General features: G+C 34.4%; 1 protein-coding gene across 4 annotated transcripts in view; it reads right to left on the bottom strand.

The window, feature by feature from the left end:
* The window catches only part of LOC121326715 (collagen alpha-1(XI) chain-like), an 85,924-nt gene that overhangs the window by 59,339 nt on the left and 2,417 nt on the right, over positions 1-24,168 (bottom strand). Inside the window, exons 2-8 of one of the 4 annotated variants that reach the window (XM_041270125.1) lie at positions 18,902-19,069; positions 16,885-17,098; positions 14,415-14,577; positions 7,427-7,558; positions 4,231-4,332; positions 3,470-3,562; positions 498-887 (exon numbers count right to left, since the gene is read on the bottom strand). In XM_041270125.1, the coding sequence (XP_041126059.1) occupies positions 498-887; positions 3,470-3,562; positions 4,231-4,332; positions 7,427-7,558; positions 14,415-14,577; positions 16,885-17,098; positions 18,902-19,069 (1,262 nt within the window). Of the gene's footprint in view, positions 1-497; positions 888-3,469; positions 3,563-3,769; positions 3,941-4,230; positions 4,333-7,426; positions 7,559-14,414; positions 14,578-16,884; positions 17,099-18,901; positions 19,070-24,168 lie in introns of all 4 variants that reach the window. The other 3 variants (XM_041270124.1, XM_041270126.1, XM_041270127.1) reach the window with 3 other exon arrangements.

The following is a 24,168-nucleotide window of genomic DNA, read 5'->3' as shown; positions in this document are numbered from 1 at the left end:
CTCAAGTGGCTTGTGCCCATCTGAGAATTGAGATCGTACTTCTGTGGGCAGTTGCCAGGCCCTCATCTTTCATGCAGAATTATTTTAGCAGCAATATTAAACATAATACACTGTATGTATTCAATCATTGGGGCACATTACTTTTTATTTGTTTTTAAAATCATCTGCCCATTTCAAAAGTTGCATTTCCAAGTTCTGTCATCCGATGCCTTTGCAGTAAATCTGCCAACATTTAGCTCTCCGGATATATATCTATGAAATCTGACAACCTTCAACATTTCTGCTACTTGTCTTTCCATGCCATTTGTCATTCACTCAAACGGCAAGTAAAATGCAACAGACGTAGTAGACGAACATGACACACATATCCAACAATACTGTAAATTCAATGCTAGATGATTTGTTAAACTGACCCATAGCCCATGTGAGTTTCACGTTCTGCTGTGGTTCTATGCAAACATTAACCTTTCGGCATGCAGACTTGGGGTTGGACTTACTTTACTCTCTGTCACATCAGTCTCAGCTGGAACACCCGGCCCAAACTCCTCCTGTGTAGTTGGTATTTCCTCTTTATAGTCATACTCCCCATATTCCTTTTTATCATAATTATTAAGGTCATACTCATTAAGATCATACTCCTTAAGATCATGTTCCTTAACGTCATATTCTTTGAAGTCATACTCGTTGGCTCCTTGATCCACAGTTTCCCCAGCTGCCCCAGATTCCACTTTTTCCCCAGTTGCCACGGTTTCCACTGTTTCCCCAGTTGCCACGGTTTCCACAGTTTCCACCGTTTCCTTGGTTTCCGCGGCTTCCTCAGGGAATTTTTTCTCCACACCATAATCCTCTCCAGTTACATATTCATCAATAAATTCTTCTTCGACAGCCTTATTATTTCCAGGTAAAGCACCAGAGGGTTGCATAATGGGAGGAATATGATTGTTAATTGTTAGTCAAGCAGTTGAAGCACATACTAATCCTACTGCTTTACTACTAAAGGAGCCAAAGGCGATTAAAAAAAATTAGCATACTTTTTGTTGTGGCATTTTGATGGTAACATGTAGTTAGACACTTATTACATGGTAATTGCGTGTGTAGTAACAAGTCAATAATGTTTTAAGTTACTACTACAGAACTACAGGCCATATTCATAAAACATTAAGGACTGTTTTAGGAATGTTTTTAAGCTCTGTTTTTGAAGAGTGTATAGAAACCATTCTTCAAAAATTAGAATAATCAATCTTTAAAACAGGGGTTTCATATAAACTAAACTAAAAAAAAAAAAAACCTTATCAATAGTTTTTTTTTAGAATTCCTCAGGAACTTCCTTGAATCTTATATTATATATATATATATATATATATATATATATATATATATATATATATATATATATATATATATATATATATATATATATATATATGCATGCACTTTGGCTCCTTTTTGTTTTGCTTTCAACAGCAGTATACATCTTTATAATGTAGGGTTTAGAATTCCCTATTCAGGTACATTGAGGACATATAGATGATCACAACCTACTAATGGAAAACTTTACCCAACATTATGGCATCAAGCTGCTGTATTAATTATAGCAGAAAGGAAAATAAATGAGTAAGCAGTAACCATGCCTGAATTTTTTATTTGCTTGGGAAATTGTGTAATATAAATGTTCCTTTATACACTATATCCTTTTTATCCTTTTTTTGAGCAATATTGTATTGTTCAAAATCCAGTTATCGGGTATTGCGTCAACATTTATTATAACACACACACACACACACACACACACACACACACACACACACACACACACACACACACACATATATATATATATAATATTTTAAAAATGACTACAGCATGTATTTATTTGTTGATGTAATAATCATTTAATAAGAGATACACAAAGACCCAGAATAGAAAAATGCCTACCATGAATCAAATTCAATAAACATTTTAGCTAATTGGGGAAGTTATAAGTTCCTACTTTATTTGTCAAATCAATCTAAATCCAAATACATAGTGCTGTAAAAATTCTAGGTACTGCAAAAAGTCAGACAGAATGTTCTGGGCTCAGCACACCTCTTAATGAAGTCCGACACTTCAGCAGTTCTCTTAAATTGCAGGCTTTCCAAAGTTTCGACCTCTTATGCCATGCATCAAAATTGTGTGGACAGCAGAACAAGAAACAGAGACTGAAGGCATCTGATTAGCCAACATGTCCTGGAATCAAATCAGCATCTGGCGGAATAACTGAAACGTGTTGATCAAAATTTCCATTTTAAATCACTGGAACTACACAATCATCTTATTACAATGCATATGTGCGGTATTTATGGTAAGCAGAAACCCTTCAAACTTAGTTAAAAAATCAGATCAACATTTCAACCAGAAGTCAGTGTCTTCTCCGCCCTGTCAAAACATTATCCTCATTTAATACTAAGTTATTTTTAGTTCTGATTGAGGGTTTATTGTAATAGATGATTTAAATGAGTTATAAGTAGCACAGTTTGTTAAATAAAAAGCAAAATTAGTCTTCTAATGAGCTATTGAGCAATTGTTTATTGATGTGTTTCTGTATCATATGGTATTTTAATCATGGATAAGGCTGCAGCATAACAGTAGTTCCCTAAATAAACTCACACATATATGGGGGTATATGGGGTCTTTCATTGTGCATGTATTTATGCTTGTTCTGTTAAAGCCCTAACATTTAGTGCAAGATTTTACAAAGGTTATTAATTCAACCACTGGTAGATCATGAAATTAGTCTCAGCATTGTTGTACAGTTTACCAAATATATGCATTAGAACATGAAACTAACTGCATTTTTTTTTTCTGTCTGTAATAATAACAATAAAAAAAAATGAGAGTGAAACTGTAAGTTCAATATATAGAGTATATATATATATAATATATATATATATATAATATATATATACTATATATATATATAATATATATATTGTGAACACTTTTTTATATAGTGAAAAGGGCAACCTGCCATGTGGCAGTTTTCCTATAATAATTAATAAAATGTTCTTTGAGAATGCCATCTTGTGGACAAATATTGCAATTGCACCTATTAACATGATAAATGGATCAATTGTGTAAGTTCAATAATAAAAACATCTCCAAAAAGAGTGAGCTGTGTGTATTTGTATCAACCAGAAGCCACTGGTGCATTACTTACAAAAACTACCTTTTTCCAAGGAAAAACACAATAAGCTAAATATTAAGTGATACAACCTTACCCATTATTAAAAGTTTCTCTGGATACAAGGATTTGGTTTTAAGAAGGACTAGCTGGATAAACGTACAATACCTCCACTGAATATATACTGTACATATGCCCGTTAACACCTACCATATATGTCCTCGGGCTTAAAATTCTTCAAGAAATGACTTCATGGAAGCAAAAATAGTTGAACTCACTTTTAAAGACCAGCAGCTCTTAAATATTTACCTCGTTCTCCCCGGCTGAAGCAGTGGGAGTTTCAGTCTGATGACTCTCCACGGTTCCATAATCGTACTCTTCTGTTTCATCAACATTGTTGACCTAAATTCATATTACATTGAAAGACAAAAGGGAAAATATCAGTTCCAACAGAAAGGGCAAAACAATTAAGTGAATCATGTTATTTGCTAGGTTCTACTATTAGCCAGTGTTGTGTGTATCTAATGGGGTTAGGGATAGTAATGTGTATCATCAGAGATCTTCCAGTCTAGCTCACAAGAAGATCTTGATCGTCTGGTCTATCATTACCCCTAGATTGACTGATGTTCTTGCTGGTGCTGTTGCTTGGTAACCGGGCATCGCTGTCTTCTTAGCTGCTAATTTTTCAGATTTTTTGGACGTGAACTTTACAGGTTTGTCCTTAGTTTTAGTGGGTTTTTTCGCTTTCTTCTTTTTGCTGAAGGAATTTGGTTTCTTTTTCTGAAAAATGTGGTGAAAGATGGAATGGAAAAACAAAACATGAATAAGGATGAAAGTGAAATGGAAAAAAAGAAGCATGGCGGGAGAATGGTACTGTGGGGGGGTTGAGAACACCGCGCCTGACCTGAAAGAGAACTGCTATTTATTTATTTTTTGTGAGATGAGGAGAGGTGTAAAATGACATGAAGCATGTCAGATGGACAGGTGACATGGAGAGACCACACAAATGGTGCCACATGATGAATGACAGCAAGACACTACATGACAAACAGGCCAGGGTTTATTTTTACCTCTGGTTGAGCTACTGCTTCTTCTGTTGGGGGGCTGTCATTTTCAGTAAATTCTCCTTCACTGTATTCATAGTCGTATTCTACTAAGTCATCAGTAGTGTACTAGATTGCAAAAGGGAAAATCCAGGCAGAGTAATGTTAGCAAAAGCAAATCAAACTGAGCTGCATTAGAAAGCAACTTTAGCAATGAAAGGTACTACAAATATGTCAGAGTCATAAAGATTTTGATATATTTGTGTCATCTTTAAAGGTTAAAGTGAAGATCAGTGTTCATTGAATAATGTATTGACAAATTTAATATTTTTTGTCAGCACTTTATTCAATAAAACTGCTGGCACATCTTTTAAAATATTATTTATATATATATATATTTTATATAATATATAGATTATATATATATATATATATATATATATATATATATATATATATATATATATATATACACACACACACACACACACACACACACACACACACACACACAATGCTCCCTCACTGTAATGTGGGACACACAATATAAGCGTTATAACCGAAGAGTGTTATAAACGGAGGAGGGGGTTGGGTGGAACACATAACACACAGCTGACTAAAATGCTTAATAAAATAACTCCTTCTCTATAATGCACTTATAGTGAAGCAAAAATGTGTTTCTGTGAATGAACCATGCATAAAGCAACATGTAATCAACGCTATATTTTAAAAAAGCTAACATTCCCACTAGTGGATCATTTTAATTAGCAGTTTTTAAACTATAAATAGCCTGGCTAGACAGCAGTCAGGAGTTCAGATCGAAGTCACAGACAAGCAAACCAAGTGCAAGAAGGAGAGCCGGTTGGGAGGGGAAGAGGGAATGGGCTTGCCCCAGGATCAGCTGCTGGAGTGGGGCTGAAGCGAAGTTGAAGCATCTCGTCTCCCAGAGAAAGCTGCAGCTCCACTCGCAGCAAAACAGTAAATACATCAGGAAAGATAACCACATAATAGGCCTAATATTTATTTAGTTATAAAACAAAATCTAAATAAGATGTCTACGATATAAAGTGCCAGCTCAGCTTTTCATCAGTTCAGATACTGTATCAAAAGGGAGACTGAAACGGAAGTTAGACTGAGAAGTTGTTTACAGTTTGACAAAACCGGTACTATATATACTGTAGAAATATTGCATGAATCACTAGTATAGGGAATAGGGGTACAAGCTGTAGGAGCGTTATATCCAAGGCACGTTATAATCAAGAGCCTTATAGCGAGGGAGCACTGTATATAAAAGAACATAAGAACATAAGAAAGGTTACAGACGAGAGGAGGCCATTCGGCCCATCTTGCTCGTTTGGCTGTTGGTAGCTTCTTGATCCCAGAATCTCATCAAGCAGATTCTTGAAGGATCCCAGGGTGTCAGCTTCAAACACATTACTGGGGAGTTGGTTCAGGACTCCCACAATTCTCTGTGTAAAAAAGTGGCTCCTATTTTCTGTTCTGAATGCCCCTTTATCTAATCTCCATTTGTGACCCCTGGTCCTTGTTTCTTTTTTCAGGTTGAAAAAGATTGCCACATAGTCTTCTTTGATATATATATATATATATATATATATATATATATATATATATATATATATATATATATATATATATATATATATTAATATATATAATATAAGCAAACATTCCTTGCTGTCCTAAATATATCAAACACATTTAAAGCTTAATTTAACTTGCTTTATTTCAATTTCTCTGCTCTCAACCGGAAAGTCACTCAGGGTCGTTTCAATCAAATCGTCTTTTGCACTAAAAGAGCCTGGCTCCATCAGAGGACCATCAGACATGTCTAACATATCTGAATCCAGTAAACTACCAGAGGCAATCTATTACTGCACACACAGGTAAAAAAAAAAAAAAAAAAAAAAAGGAGAGAGCGAGAAATAAAACAGAGAAAATTAATCTTAAAATGCTAACATTTGATAAACTCTTATCACATTTAAAAAATGTAGAGGGGGAAAAAAAAGAAAATGAAAAATAGTAGTATTTGCACGTAGTTTTCCTGGTGTTGGGTTCACAGCCGAGTTGAAATTAATCTTGTGTAGTTTATAAGCTGTAGCAGTTTAACAACAGAGAGCCGAGTGCAGTTAAAAGGCTGATACCAAAGCATTCATCAAAGTGAATGCATGTCAGTCCCAATGCAGCTGCTCAGCTAATACAAAATAAAAAAATCTCATAAGACCAAAAGTTGGCTATCTTCTATAAACCACAGAACTGTGTTAAAGAAGGAAAATAAGACAGCAGTAAGCACGTTTATGTTGTTGCATAAGTGATGCCAGACGTATTCTGGGAACAGCTATGAATGAAATATAGTAACGACTACTGATGCAACAAAAAAAAAAAAATATGACATGGCATGGTGCTCAGTATAACATCATGCAATATTTATTGGGAAATTCTGTGGTCACTTTCCAAAACGAGTAATCATTCTTAGAAAAATGATATTCACTATGATCAAGTTAAGTTTTGAAAACAGAATAATTTTGGCATATGCAAATGAAATGGATTGATGTGTGGAACACTAGCTGCATACCACATTTTAGATGTAGATTTCTGTTGTTAAATTTAACAAGACTATTACTTATTTGCATTTAAATGTACATGATTAAAAGTAAAATGTCATGCTTGTGCTATAAAATGTTTCTTTTTCTTCTTCACTTTATTGCTTATTTTGTTCACAATGTTGAAAGAAAAAAATGTTTTGGCTACATTGGCTGTGTAGGACCATGGTGGAGTATAAATCCAGAATGTCATACAGCAAGAACAATATGCCAAAGTCATTAGCAGAATAAAACACAAGCAACAAGAAAATCAGGCCTACCCTCATTGCAGGAAAATGTTTTCACTGTGATCTCATCAGTTATTTAGTGTTGAAAAAAAATACCAATGGAAAATTTCAAAAGACTATTTAACTGATTTAAAAAAAAAATCTACAGCTCAGTTAAATGATTCATGATATGTTGCTATGGTTAATTGCTGGGCAAAACAAAATACATATCTTTAGTGCAAGTTAAACTTAACACTGCATTTGAAAATAATTGATCCTAATTAAAACAACAACCTCGCTTTAAAGGGTTACATTACAGACAGATTTGGAAGATACAATGAAGCACCTTTTATGCAAGTCGTTTTTTACTTCAAGTGGAACTGTGCGTATACCAACCTGTTCATCCACTTGAGGTTCCTGAGCCTGGGGACCGTTGGGGTGAGGGCTTTCACAGTCTGGGCTGTAGTGTTCACAGTAGTCAAAAGCTGCTCTGGGATCCGCTACAATAAGCAATTGCTGAATATCACCCTGAAAAGGAAATCAGACCAACTGTAAAGTCATCTTTATTTCACCAGAAACAACAAATCTTTTGAACAAAAGTTTGAGCTAGTTCAGTGTCCAAGGATTCTTCTGCCAAATTTTGTCATAATGTAGGGGAATATAAATATGAATTATACTTCACTCAAATGACAGAGGGTTACAGATTTAGCTTTTTTGTAGACATATTTTCATAGGTCCTTAATGCTTTACAGTAGTCCTGTTTCACTCTAATTCATCCATTTCTACAGCCCACTTTCATAAGAACAGTGACTTAAAGAACTGCGGGTTCTTTGCACAGCTAAGAAAATAAAAGAACACGATTTCTAGCCTTTGACATGAATCGCTAGGGTTCAACAATGCTTTGCAATAATATTAAACCTAATACATTCTGCTTCAGATGGCAGTAGAACTGCTATATACATAACCCATTATCCATTTAACCCAAACATCTGGAATAGGCCTATATTATTCTAGACCATACTGAACAAAGCCTTTGCCTATGGGAAAGGAAATTAGAGCTGGGCTCTGTTAAAAAGCATAGGTTATATTATACATGTGTTTATTTTAAGAATTTTAGTTCTTTGCGTGGTAGGTCACAGGAAATACTGACCATTTACTGTTCAGTGAACCAGACTGCTGACAAAAAAACCAAAAGAACAGATCATCAAACATGATATAACTATTCAAAAAACATTAATCTATACTTTGTTATAAAATAGGCAATCATGTAAATCTCTACTGCCTTTCAGACTGTGATATAATTCAATGATTTGTTAAACGTTGTTTTTATAAACTGGACTAAAACAACTAATAAACTCTCAAAAGGAAGTACATATTTTTGCTAGTATACTTTTAAAATGGTGCAGTAACTTAACTTGGCCTATAACCTGATTAACACGATGTATGCAACCAGTCTTAAAGACTTTTTTTTTTTTTTAATACAATTTACATATCATAATCTATCCAAGAAATCCTTGTATGTTTTGTAATTTGCATGTCAAAGTTAACATTATTAATGAGTCTCGATCACTTGATCACCTTCAAGTATGCAATGTTTTAAATATGAACTAGACCATAAAATCTTGTGTTGGCACGACAGCAACTGCATTACACTATGTGTGCCAAGTCTGAAAAGCTTCTAATAAATTGCTAAGATTAAGCTGAAGACTGAATAATGTAGACAGGCATTACATCATTTGTCATACATACACCTGCTGTCATAAGCACTTCTATTATAGTGTCAACATCAATGAATCGCCTTAAACTTACGCAACGCAAACACTTAATTCAGTATTAGAACAGCACTTTATTACAATTAATCTAAGAAAATCCATTTCCCAAAGAGAGAGTGGTCTTGATGATGAATTTTATATTGAGCTGGAAGGAAGGATGGATTTTATTATAGCCACGATATGTATTGTGCATGAAAAGACCTTTTGATTTTAAGTAGGTTGTGCGAATAAAATATTTACTCAGGGAAAAACTATGCTCCATCAGCATGTCTATATTTGCTTGATAAAGCGGCTGCTTTAAAGTGCTGTGTGTGCTAAGCATGTGTGATGTAATTTGGGTTTAATTCTTTGACAGGCTTAACTGGATAGCTGTATCCTATTGTGAGGCAATAGGAAAGAAATAAAAAATGAAAACCAATGGTGCTGTGAAACCCACTTTCTTCAGCTGTGACCCAGTCTTTCTATACATCACACAAACTGTCTCCTCTGCTCATACTGCTCCAGTGGATTTGTGTGGGAGTGGGGGAGGAACAAACAGATTTGTGTTTTGAAATGGACTAAAGAAGCAGATAACTAAAAGAGGAATACAAAAAGAAAATGCTCTCTCGACTCTCACCAAATGCAGCCTTTGTGTGCAAGGGGGATAAAGTTTCTTTTTAAGTACTAAAGGCAGACAAAGTCTGAATATTAATACTGTTTCCAGACACTGACCCACAGTAAATTCATGGTTCATTAACTGTTCTTAGTTTAATATCTCCCCTCTTCCTTTTTGCGACGGCTACTGAAATTAAGCAAATCCCCAACCCTGCTATGAACAGTCAGCTGATACTTTACAGTTCTACTGGGACAAGTTAAGTACTAACGTATGTTTAGGAGCGTAGTAACTGCGAGAACTAACTGTGAGAGTCAGGCACCAGATTGGAGTGTGGGTGAAAAGCTTCCATTTATAATATATAATATACTGGTATTCTGACACTGTAGTATATGCTGAACAAAACATTATACACTTTTAATGTTTTGTTAATTAAGGCAGCTTATATGTTTGCTTCAGCAGAAACTTGTGATTGTGGTGTTAAATCCACATGTTGACCACTAGTTCGTTTGTATATTTCTTTTCCAAAACAGCTCCAGTAAATGAAACATTCCCATCTCCTGGTCTGGCAAAGAGATTACCATTTATCTTGCAGGTAAATGCTCCTGGGAGAGATGTAGAACTCCACAGCCAAGCTTGTGTTGAAATGTAACCTTGTTTGCTCAGTCTGTTTTCATCTCATGCTGAGACTCCCCTTTGAAATTTTGGCGCACAGCTCAGACAGAACTTGATGTAGACAACTTTAACTTGTATTTCGTGAGGATTTTATTTCAATTATTTTCCCATTTTTTCAAACATTTTTAACATCTGTTAATCTTTCACAGGATATTTTTTTTTTATGAATATTTTCTTTTTCCTATATGTAAGCTTTTGAACATGCAGACTTGGCATGGTGCATAAATACCCACTTGTGACAGGGTGCCCACCCTTTGTGTGTATTTTTATGTATTGTTATTATTTGTATGAGTATTTTTAGTAGTATTGTGATATTATGTGTTTGTGTGCGGATGGACGAAAGCCGTTCGTCATTGTTATTTATTGTTTTAGACTGGAGAAAAAACTGGTATGGAAGGGGTTGAATCCCCATCCTGAGAAGCCCGTCGGAATGTGGCTGGAGCCTCAATAAGGTAATTGTTTAATAGGTAATTAAGGCTCCAGCCACAATATAAAAGACCCACTCCGGGTTCAGAGCAGCAGAGAGAGTTAAGAGTAAAAGTGAATGCTACCAACCAGTGAACAAGGTACTAATTTGTATAACATAATTATAGTGTGTGTTATTTTACTTTGGCCAGTGTGCCCTTTTCCTTATGATTGTGTTTTTGTTTAAACTGTTTGTTTATTTTTTTGTTAGATAAAAAGCTGAGCGTGACTGCATTCAGTTTAGTCCTATACGTTCTATTGTTTTGGTTTAATTTCCTGGTCTGACGGCACCACCCACAGGCATCACTCAAGCCACCCTTTCACACCACTAAAAAGTTTGTTAACAAATAGATAAATAAATAAACAACTAATCTTTATGCAATATATAAAGATAGTTTAAAAGGTGCAGGGGCAAATCAGAAAAAAAAAAAAAAAAAACATACAATACATTCATAGATGCTGCTCGTTATTTATGATTCAACTGCTTCTGGTTCACATCTGGTTATTTCCAACCCTTAGATGCAAAACATATGTTTTCCACTAACTGCTAATTGATAATAGTAGTGAGATTTAGAGCAATCACAAGCTGAGCTCAAAAAGACACCACAAAACTACCAGGAGCAAAGTGATATTCAGCTGCCAAATGTCACAAGACAGCATGCTTGTCATTCTGGCTTTACTAGGGGTGTTTGTTGCTCATTGCTCCATACTGGCTTGACTTCAGCTGGTAACGTTAACGGAATTTATTTGCTTGGAATTCATAGCATGACTTTTGAGTTTTAATAGAACCAGATGATGTACACATATTTGTGTGTGGTCTTTTTGAAATATGAACTATAAAACCACAGCCCTACTGGTATCAAGGATTTCCAATACTTGTCATTTAGCCTTAATACTAAGCAGATTTTTAATTATATTTGCACTACTACAAGCATTAAAAGGCACAGGCAATCCTGAGAAGGCATCTATACCACACGTGCCTAAATAACTTTCTGGAAACTTTTAAAATCATCCAAATTACATTGATGATACTACGATCACAAATCCTTTGCTTCATAAGTTCTACATTTACGAACCAATTACACGCCATGGAACACGAAGAAATAAAATATTTAAAATTATTGTTAATTTATACTTGAGCAGCATGACAACCACCAGTCTAAGTCACTGAGTTTACAAGAAAAAAAAAAAAAAACATAGACAGTATGTGCCCCGAATTTTTAAATTTCTTGTGGATGCCCAGAACAAACATGAGTATAAAATTACACCTACTGTAATTTGTATATTAATAAATGATGTAATTTTACTATAAAATAATACATATTTTTTTCTTATTTAAAATTTTTACTTTCATGAGAGAAAGTGCCGCCAATTGTATTAATATAACAAAACAACCTTTCTAATGTTACCTGGAAGCATTTTGTTTCCTGCCATTAAGAGAATCAAACTAGTTGAAAAAATATATACTATTAGGAACATAATGAGTTTTGCACATCGCTGCTTGTATGCAGACAGTTTAATAAAATAAACCGCCTATAATTCCATTCAAAGTTAACTCTCTTCTATTTATGCAACTACTGTACCCTTTTTTTCCAATACCAATGCCTTGGGAACAGATATACGAGGGTTCTGAGCACCCATTTATCTTTCTCCATGTGGGTTATAGGCTGTTGCATTGCACTCATGTCTTTACTGTAGTTTAAAATTAAGAAGCAACACTGTTGTTTAGGCTATATTACATGTGTGCCATAGGGTTTGGTTTTTTATTTGTTGTTGTTTTCTTTTTGCAATTACATTCAATTTACATGAAAAATAAATCCTGCGTCAAAAAAATGAGCTAGCATTTTTATTTAGTATTTTACAAACAACAATATCTGTGTCTTTATGTTATAAAACATAAACATATATAAACATGCTTTGCCAGTGTACCACTTACTATCAAAATGAAACCAAGATGTAAAAAATCAGTACTTAACTTCCAATGTACTCTGTGCTTTCACAGATCAAGTTTTACGCTTCACACAGACAGTACAGTGTCGTTTACTGCCGCTTCCTGCTTCACTGGGTCACGGACGATAATCATGATTATCGATAATTTTTCAATGCGATATTGTGATTATCGATTATTGTTCCAACCCTATTATGGAGGTGGGGTTTCCTTTACTAAATGTTTATTTGTTGTCAATAACGATTCCTTGAATACTTAGAGGTTCAATTTTTGCCAAAGTAAACTACAGTCGCAGTGTTATTTACTTGTATATTGTATGATATTTTTACAGTGGTGTTAACACCGCTGTTACTGCCTCCACTTCTAGGCTTCTGATGATTTAATGTTCACAGTGCTATTATTGAATGCTGGCAATAGAAGAAATAATATGGCTCTTACAATACACACATTTAGCTTGCTTCTGGCCTATGCCATTGTAGTCTCATAACCAAGCATTTTGTCACTCAGTTCAGGATTTCACTGTGCAGTGTCAAAAAATAAAAAAAAAAAACAGTGAAAATAAGGTCTTGTTTTAGGCTACAGGTAAAAAAATAAATAAACCCCCCCAAAAAACAGTAACGATTTTTTAAAAGACAAACACTAAACCTGGTTGCAGTAAAAACAAGCATAACACAAAATGAAAACACACACTCAGTTTACCAGCAAATACATATAAACATAGCATTCTGGGTAAAGCAAAGTGTTGTTTTGACCCTTTTCATTGCCACTGTCTCATCAAGCTTTATACAGAGGACACGTTTTTCTGTTCATTTCTCAGCTTGAAACATTCAAGTAGCTTCATCACGGTTTCACAGAAATATCCAACAACACACACTAGAACTTGGGTTCATGTTTGTTCTTTATAAGTTCAAACCCCCTTCAAACGCAGCTAAGGTGTACAAATATAAAATGTAATACGATAGGGCCCTGAAAAAATGAATGTGCTTATTCCCTGTTTTGCCATAGACACTCTTTTGTGAAAGTGTAACCCTAAGCAATTTCAGAAGTATTTATTACATTAGTAAGACACATTCTTACTAATGTAATAAAAACCACTCCCACACCACCCAACTTTGAACAAAATCTAATTTATGGAGTGTTGACACCAGCAGACTGGGTATTTATGGCCAGTTTTCACTAATTTCATTATTTTTCCTATTTTAGGATTCCTCAGACAGCATTGGCTGATAGAGACACCAGATGGGAGAGGAAAAACTGAAGGAGCTGAGACGTCAGGTCAAATGGCAGACCTATCCCCCACTCGTTAGGACTTGCTCCTGGTTCAGAGGCATAGTACTGAAATAACCAGTGCAAGTTCTCTTTCTCAACAACTACCCCCTCCCCCACAGCTGTAAAAGACAACCATCGTATGTCTGTAGGATTTTTTAAAACACTGCTAGGTCCTTATGTGTGTACTGTTACTGTGTCACTCATTTGGCATTTCAAACTATATTTTTTGGAGCCCCTGTAACAATTCTCAACTTTTATTTTTGTTTGTGTAGTTTTAAGACGGGAAGAGTAGACCAGTAAAAATACCCATCTACATCAACACATTCAGGGAGCCTGTCTGCAGGCTGATACAGGCACATAGGCAAACACTTTGTTTTATGGAAAATTCTAAGGATCCAAAAGTTTACATTTTGTAAATACATACTGTGGGCGTTTCTCAAACAACTACAAGAAGTCCTCATCAAACCCAGATAAGGCATCAATGGCACTACCGCAATTAAAAAAAAAAAAAAAACAACTATAACAAGCTAATTTTTTAAAACTGAAATTATTTGATAAATGTTTATAGCACTAATAATAACATAAATTATTATTATTATTATTATTATTATTATTATTATTATTATTATTATTATTATTATTATTATTAATTTATTTTTTTACCTCAAAGACTTCTTCATCCAAAATCCTGGTACCGAACACTGTTATGCCATCAGTATTGATGACAGCCCGGTCACTTCTGCTGAGTGGTTTTGTGATTTTCTTTTTACAGTCAAAAATGATAGTTACAGTTTTTTGCTGCACACTGATAGCTACCCGATGCCACCTGTACAAAAAGATGGGAAATTGAAAAGGTTGTTAGACATCTAAAAAGGCTTTCAAAGCAAAGCAAGAGTTAACAATGAGTAACACATGAGAAAAACACCCCCACTGAGCACAGTTAGCTACTACACATAAATAATACATTCCAGGAGTACCGTTCTGCAATGCATTCTTGCCCCCACACTTTGGCCCTTTGCAACACTGGATTAAACTCATTAAATACAAAACTAAATCCTCCATCTGGGTTATTTAGTATGACAGACATTTTGAACATTGTGGAAAGTATTTTTCAGCAACAAACCACATATATACATCCTAGAGGCTGCGTTTAAAATGGTTTTAACAAGGTGACGTGCCAATCCGTGAGGATGGAATAAGGGTCAGCAACAATTCTGCGTACAGCCAACAGTTTATGTCAACAACTTAAGAATTGGATGTGATTCAATTTTGCCCATGTCTGTAAAAGTATACTGTTGTCGCTTTTAAATCTCCAGTAATCCAGGTGTCAGTATTTAAGGGCTTAAAATATTATGGGACTATTCAATACAACCTTAGACCTAATACTGAGCTACAAATGAACTTTTTGAAATGCTGCCAAAGGTGTGACTTGTATAACCATAGAGACGGTTCATCCTTCAGTCTCAAATAACCAAAAAGGAAGATGGCTTCCTGCAAAGATCACACATGAAAATAATTCCTCAGTCAACACAATTCACAGTACATTACCTGCTATGTTTAGTATAAGTGATTTAATTGTTACTATACTTGTGAAGCACAAGGGATCATATTTGACCATTTTTGTTCTGATTCAATACATGGTAAAGAACCAGTTTCTCTCATGTTGCATTTCTTCTACAGCTTTGGCTCTGAGTTGAAAGGATAACATTTTAACTTAAAATATTTTTTATTTCTGCTGCTAACATAGGAAAAAGCTTTATATTTGCATGTGAATCTTGTAGTCATTGTAAGGTGCTCTTATAAAGAACAATATCAGTTTATATTAATTAAACATTAATGTATCCTCTAAGTTTTATTTCATTTTTTTGAAAGACAGGCATTATCATAGATCATTGAGGTCATTGTATCTACAGCAGGTTTTTTTTTTTTTTTTTTTTTTTACAAATCACACATCTGTAACATCATGACAAGGTAAAGGGGCAAAAGTTAAAATACAGTTTTAAGTAGTTTCCCGTCAGGACATGTTACTTGTTCCATGATTCACTCTTTCATCTTGAAAATCCTCACAGTATTTCCAAATTATTGAGATATTTTATCCAGGCTATTCCGTTTAAATTCCACCTTTATTTGCAGTCATTATTTTAAACCTTTTCTGACCATATGCAATTCTGTCTTGAATTCAGCATTGTTATACATGTATTTCCTCTTGCATTCAACCCTTTATCAAAGGACTTCTCAATTACCACAGCCTAAAAACTACAAAGGCACAGAGACAGACAGACAAGTCTTCTGCAGCTGCAGAAGGATCCCCCATTAATGCCTGCTTGATTAACCTGTGTTCTTTCTAGACAGTGCTGCTATATTGAACATTTTCACCATGACATAATGGGTCTGATTTACTAAGCTGGTTTCTTAAAATGCAAGTTTTGCTTAACTTTTTAAGGAACACATATGAACAGTTTGCCCAGGAAGGTTTGTATATGTTGCATATATTACAGGATATATCATTCTAGTTTAACAATAGTTTTTACTTACAAAGTATATATTTTTAATATTTAAGTTTGTTTTGTGGTAGCAATATCTCTTAGAATAATTATAAACAGTATTTAAAGAGTGTCTTATTCAACTGCCCTAAACAGTGGTAGATCAAAATGCTGCCACTGAGAAACTACGTCATGAAAATCAAACATCTAAAAGTGCATGCAAGTCAGTTTAGTGTCTTTCTATCTGATGGTCCTATTTAGCTATTTAAAGAATAGATCATCAACTAAGTAGATTAAGATGTGAGAGATACGATTTTATGTTTGTGAGGAAATGCCCACTTCAGTTTTCCTTTCCTTCTCATTATAGTGCAAGACATTATCCGGGATTGGGATGCCTCCTGCAGTCTCCACATATGTTAATGGCTGGTTTCACTGACCTAGCTTAGCACTAGTCTTGGACTAATCTTACCTGAAAAAAAAAACATTAGTTAGTCCACGATAAGTGTGAAACGAACCAAAAAGTCTTTCAACTTTAACTATGTCACTAGGTTGCAGAGCGTTGATGCACTAAATCAAAATAAGCCATATTGCTGGAACCACGAATACACTTTTTTTCATTAGAACTTTTTTTTTTGTTGGATTCCACTTACTTTCCATCTGCAATGTTAAGAGTCCTGAACAAAGGATAATCCTCAGGGGCTGGTTTGCCGTATTGGTCCTCATACAGGAACACCGGGGATCTGCCCACCTCCACTCCCAGCTGTTGGATTCCCTGCTCATTGTACACTGACAGCAAGAAGGACTGGATCCCTGACTTGGGTTTTATCGTTGTTAGGACGGAGAAATCTTCTGGGAACACTCCACCTGGAACACCGACAATAATTACATTATTTTGTATTGGTGTTTGACATTTTGTGTTATAAAATTGACTAAAATGTTTTACTTAGAGCAGTTTAATGTCAAGCACCCTAGTGCGTTTTGTTTTCACATGCCTTATACAGTCAGCAATCAATTCCTTTCTAAAGGTAATATGAGTGGCTATTCCTTGTTCTCCATGTACAATTTACTGCCAAAGTAGCAAACTGCTTAAATCTTGGTTGACTTGTATTTTAACAATGCATGCCAAACAAAACTGTGATACAAATTAAGATGTGTGAAATCTCAAAATATCTGACATGTGGGATATATATTGACTAAAGTTATTTTCTTCCAACATATCATGATAACATTCCTTATTCCAGGACAAATATACTGTAGGTGTTAAAAACAGTAGTCAGTATTATTGCTGATGGCCAGTAAAATACGTTTTGTATTGTTCTTTAAATGTGTATTAAACATAGTATGGCTGCTGCATATACAGTAGGTCAATGTGCCATACGCTTAAAGTATTAACTTTTTACAAACTGCATAGAAATGCCATATAACGTAACGCAATTCCAAGTTTTATAAAATGTCAAATACTTTCAAACTCTTTTTTTTTGCCTGCAATCACACCAATCTCATTGTTTTTTTTTTTCACTTTATTCCGTTTTGTGTAATGTTTTTTTTTCTTTGCACTCAGGTAAAAAAAAACAAAAAACACACACACTCTAAACATATAAATTTAATGAGTGTCTGGCACCACTTAAGTTGTATATTTTGCCGTTACATATAAACCGTCAGCCCCGAATCTACACATGACTGTTATATTTACAAGAACCCATTTAACTTTTATAGTTTGTCATTAAAATTTATTTCCAATAAAGGAACAAAAAAATGGAACACTCAGCAAACAGCAAACCAAGCCAATCTTAATGGTATTTAAAAAAAAAAAAAATCTAGCTTTCTTCACTATAGCAATTACCCATTGCAATAACAGTAACATTCATTTTCAAGCATCATTTCATGCACAATAATTAATTTTACTTGTGAATATACTGTGTGGTTAAAAAAATTAAAAAGGGCCCAGGCTTATGAAAATAAACATCCAACTCTGCATGTCTGTTGCTTAATTTTATTTATGTCTGTGAGCTTACTATAACAGCCAGGAAGGTGAATATTTCAATGGTTTTAATGATACAGTATTAAACCCACTGCTGTTTTTTAAAAAGGCTGCTTCATTCACTTAAATGATTACTATTTAGTTTGTATCAGTGTCAGAGCTTTGCAGTATCAAGCATTTAACAGTTCAAAACAGTTTATTATAAAACACACCTCACTCTTATATGAAAGTTAAAGTAATAATAATAATAATAATAATAATAATAATAATAATAATAATAATAATAATAATAATAATAATAATAACTTGTGAAATCAATCCCAGGTTATCAACAAAAGCCATTAAGAAGCATGTCTCTACAGACAATAACATTTCTGGAGCTGCCCTGTAATTTCCATCTAATTCAGGCTAGGATAATCATTTAATATAAATTGGACAATACATCTGACAAACAATTGCTAAGGATGTGCATTCAAAACTATCAATGGTTGGCTGTATTTAGCATTTTATGGCAGATTTGATGTTTTGACCTCTAAGGTCTGCATCTCTCTCTGGACTGCATGTGATTTTAATCTGTGTAAGCATGTGAGTTGATCCATGGAATTTTGCGTGGAGTTCACAATGGTTCACAATAATACATCCGATAGACAAGAACACAGTTTCAATTGTCAGTTTGTGTAGCTTACCTGGATATAACTGCTTTGTCGGGGCACTAAGTTGTGCTTGTTTTCCGACTCTGAAGGCTGTGTCTGATCCTTGTGAGTTTTTTCTATTCGTGCAAAAGCCTGTTGTTTTTTTAACCCCTTCTGGAGAACTGTGAAAGTCTAATACTTTGAGCACATCAACAGGATCAGCTGTAGGAGACAAGAATAAAAAGACATTGTAAAGCACAGTTAAATCTGGTTCCCACCAAATCATTAAAATGAGTAAAATAAAAGCTACTTCATGAAAGGTTTGCTGTGGAAAGTTAAACAAAATATTTTTTTGTTGCATCACAAGGGAAGTAAGTAATAGGGCTACACCACTGAAAAATATAACTTGGCCTGCCTGCTTGCAAGACTAGTCTGGTATGGAAAACAACACTAACAGTCAGATAATGTGTGTAAAAGTGCTCAGTGTTTTACAGTGTACAGTACAGGTATTTAAGCCCTTCTAAAGTCATACAAATACACATAGGGAAGTGATATATAGTAAACAAACAACAGATACATATGTTTTCTTTGTTGTTGTTGTTGTTGTTGTCCCTAACAGTTTTTATTTTCTGTTATATTTGTTTTTTTATTTCCTGTCAATATAAAATATTGACTTACAGTCTGTTTTACCTATTTAGTAAAACACGTTAAACAAACCCTGATTTTTTTTTTTTTTTTTTTTTTTTTTTTTTTTTTTTTACAAATGTACCCTAAAGATCTACTCAAGTATTTACTAAATATGCTTATACATATGTACTCCACTTATACTGGATCCTGTTAGAACGGAGTTCCGTTTACAACGTATTGGGGAGGCGTATCCCTACCAAACAACATGGCCTTTAAAGGGGAATTACCGTGGTTAAAACGGACTCGCTTATAACGTATATGCCGTTTAATACGTCCAGTTTTCCTGTTCCACAGGTAGATATTTGGTACAAATAAGGTACACCCGGGACAGTAAATGACAGTCACAGCGGCATTTGTGTCAGGCAGGAAAACAGTTGCTATTTACTGTTATTCTTATATTTTTGTTGGCACGGTCGTTGTATAGTTTAAACGTATAACATATACAATTTTAGCGAAAATATACATTTGTAAAATGGTACTACAAATTACATTGTATGGCCCACAGCGAAGTGTTTTGTAAAAAATAATAAACCGTTCTTTGGCAGTAAGCTTTCTTGTATTGTTGACATTTACCGGTATTTATGTATTTATTTGACAGGGACAACAAACATTTTTTAACATTTATGACATGTCTACAAAGAGTAAATACTTCAGATACTTGTGTTCGCAGTTGCATACAACATTTCGAATTGTGTTTACAACGTACTTCGTTTAGAAAGGATTGATTTCCATTGTCCCTTGGAGTCTGTTATAAGTGGAGTGCACCTATACTATGCATTTGCCATAGTTTATCCTGGTCTGCTGTGTTTATTAATATTCTTTACAATGCTTAATTGACCTTTACACTGTTTACCTATGCTTTACCATGCTTTACTACTAAGGCAAACTTTTATAAGGGTACACATAGAATCTGCCTAAACTAGCACCCTATGGATAATAAAGCAGCTTAGCGATAATATTAACTATTATCCATGTTTACTGTTACTTTTATGAGTTGGAATAATTGCAACTAAAACAGTTACTGTATGTTAGCAATACTCTCCAAACACATTCTAATGAGTAGGCCAACATTCTCCATGTTAACTAAGAAAGTTAACACACTCCTATAGCCCCTGTGTTATCACATAACACTGTATTGTACACAAAATGGTCAAGACAACTGATTAAATTAATCTATTAGATTAACAGACTATTTCATTACTGACCCCATAAAAAATACAGAGCACACATTTACAACTGTGAGAAACTACTTTGCCAAAAATACATCAGAATATGTAAGAATAAAAAAAAAGTTTAATCCAGTTTTATGTGACATGTCTGAAGAGTAACTGAATTCTGTCTCATCTAAACAATAATGCCGTCAGTTTTAAGCATTATGACATCTACGATTATCACACTAATCAAGTTTCTTTAAATAAAGAGGCAACTTGACACCTGACACTACAGGGACGATGTAAGGAAACAGGCTTGTCATGTTAAATAGACTTCAGTAAGTCCCCTATATAGTACATAGTTCTCATTAATAAAACTAGACCCTCACTAGTATCTGAGGCCAAGTTATTTGTCTCCTTGGCAAATTACCAGATTTATATACTGTACTGTTAATACCTAGTAGCATTCCCATTAATAAATCTGAATATTAAATACTGCATCTATACTTTGTTAGTATTTTCTACTTACATTAAAACATTATAGAGCTATATTATCTTCTAAATAAAATAATGATACAAATCTTCACTTGCAAAATGCCAAATTCTAAACATATTGGTGGATTGCATACAATCCTGGTACATCAAAGCTGTTGAAAAATGGGCTTATTTGGCCCATAAGTGGGCTTATTTAGATGAGTTTTCCACAAAGTACTGTTTAATTGGGCTCTTCCAGTGTTATACGATCAGCTTTCTTTCTATCCACTTTTCTTTTGGTTATACAACGGACTGATCTATAGTATATCACACAGCAAAAAATATATTTTTTTAAAGAAAAAAAGTAATGCCTGAATTTGGACAAAAGCTATATATATTAGTAAGATATGTTATAATACTGTACATTTTAAGGCAAACTTGGCCTGATAGGGTTTTCCATGAATAAATTCCAGTTTTAGGCCTACCCAGATCTCCCCAGACAGCTCCCTGTCGTCTTTCATTTGTATGTATGCTGCTTGCATTAACACTTTGGAACTGCCAAGATCCCTATCCTCATCATTACATATATTCAACAATCCACATGCGAAAGAACATATGTGTTGAATGCACCGTGGCTGAAATCACAATTAATCTCCCAAACCCCAAATGCAATGAGTTTAATTAAACTGCTTCTAATATGTGTTTTGTACAACCCTAGTCTATGTTAAAAAGTGTCACATTGCCAGGGATGAGAACACAATCATGACCCCCTTAATTCTCTGAAAGGCAGGGGCTTGTCACATCTATTATGCCCTCCTCCGAAAGGAAACCCTTTTGTGTTGGCGAGAGTTTGTGTGATTGGAGAGCATGCACAGTCTCAAAAAGCCACTGTAAATTATAAACCCCCGTTATCACTTACATACAAACCTAAAGAAGATACAACAAAAGTAAATACATACCACTGATGTTTAGAAACAACTACTGAAATCTCGAGGATGGATGTTACACCAAGCACATGTATACGAAGAACTGTATTATCAGATTGCTTAAAGCTAACCTGACTTTAAAATATAAAGTGAATAACTACAAAGTGCCGTTCTGCATACCATCAGACCTCATATACATCCCAGATGTGTAGACCTGGCCAGGCTACGACCTTTCGGGTAGGTGCCAGAAAACAGCACAAGCTGAAATTCATTCAAATACCAAATGAGCATCTGCAACCTTCAGCTGATGAGAGAGTGTCGTGTTGCCTTTCCTGTTCTGTAAACAATTATGTGTAGCTCCCCCAACAAGCGAATTATAGTACAATGAGCAAGAAGGACTTGAAAAAATTAAATATTTATTAAGCAGGAAGCTAAGGTTTTTAGTAAATACAAGAACAATCAAAATCCAGACTACATTTAGCACAGAAGAACACTGTTCTAGCCTCAAATTATGACTAACAATTTCAAAGACATTCTGCACAATAGGCGCATTTTCAAGCCTTGATGCTAGACCTAAATCACAAAATGTGATGGTCCTACCTGTGCAATTGAACTTATATTAAATTAACTGGTAATGATATTTAGCACATGTCAGAACCTGTTCAATAGAATCGCATTGTCTAGGATACTACACACTGATCATACTACCATGCTAGTCTGTCAGACGCAAAAACAGTATTTCATACACCCTTTTACCTTCCAAAAATTGGCAAAAAGAAGCTTAATCTTGTATACCTCTGCTGTGTCCTGTCAGCTTGGACAGAGAGTACAGAAAAAAAGAAAGGACCTTTTCACCTGCAGATCCCTGGGACTCAAATAATTTATTCAGCAAGAAGCCTTCTTTTGTGCACTCAGAGTTTCAACAAGGGCACATTATAGCAGAAATCTCTGCACAGAATTTTCACAGGGATCTTTTTTTTTAAATTTTTTTTATTCAGCACTACAATTTATTGACGTTATTTGCTTGGGCAAGTAGTCTAATTATAAACCTAAAGATTTTATCACTATACTGCTTATTATCTAGGTAAGGGCAGATTACTCTGTTTACATTAAAGCCTGGTCTGGTAATAAACCACACTAATGACAAGCCACAATGTGCAAATTAACTGTGGCACATGATACAATTATGGATCATTTACATAAGACCAGAAGTGTACAGGATACAGGAAAGGGTTCAGCTGTCCAGACTGATGGCAGTTGCATTCATAATAATATCTCACAGTACTACATAGACAGTGATAAGGCTTTTCAATGTTTATTATTACACAATAAATTGTTGCATTGTGTGTTTGTCATCTTATATCTAGACAGTACAAATCCCCTGTGGTATTACCTAAATGCATTCCATAAAGTTTATAGTGTCACAAAGAATGTAAAGCTGTAATGCCTTAGCCCTTAGGACTTAGAAACATGTCTGTACATTCAAAACTTGAGGGGGCACCCAAGAGATTACAAAAAAACTATAACATTGACCCTTTTTAACTGCTAAGGAGGAAAACTCAATCAATCCATGAAGTATTCAACTAACACAAATACTGTGTTGTTAGAGGCCTCAAGATTAAGTATGTGATTCAAAAATTATTATTAAATATATATATATATATATATATATATATATATATATATATATATATATATATATATATATATATATATAATATATATAATATAAAATATTTCTTACAGAAACAACATAAAAAGGGGTACTTGTATTTTCCCATGTCATATAAAATTGACAGTGTTCATTATTTTTATTATTATTATTTATTATTATTATTATTATATTATTATTATTATTATTATTATTATTATTATTCTCTGAAGGCAAGGGTCATCATTGCGTTGAAGCTTGTTTATGTTTCATAAGCAGTAAAACTTAACAAGAGTGCAGTCTTTTGAAAACAATGAATTACACGTTATTTCATCTTGGGCCATACTGTGTGTGACTCAGACATTGTTAGGTCACAACACACGGCTCAGCCATGAAGGGCTCCCATAGTGGCCTGCTCTTTGAAGCATCCCA

This window comes from Polyodon spathula, chromosome 14, assembly GCF_017654505.1.
Source record: "Polyodon spathula isolate WHYD16114869_AA chromosome 14, ASM1765450v1, whole genome shotgun sequence".
In the NCBI taxonomy this organism is placed as follows: Eukaryota; Metazoa; Chordata; class Actinopteri; order Acipenseriformes; family Polyodontidae; genus Polyodon; species Polyodon spathula.
This window is presented reverse-complemented; position numbering and strand designations above follow the sequence as displayed.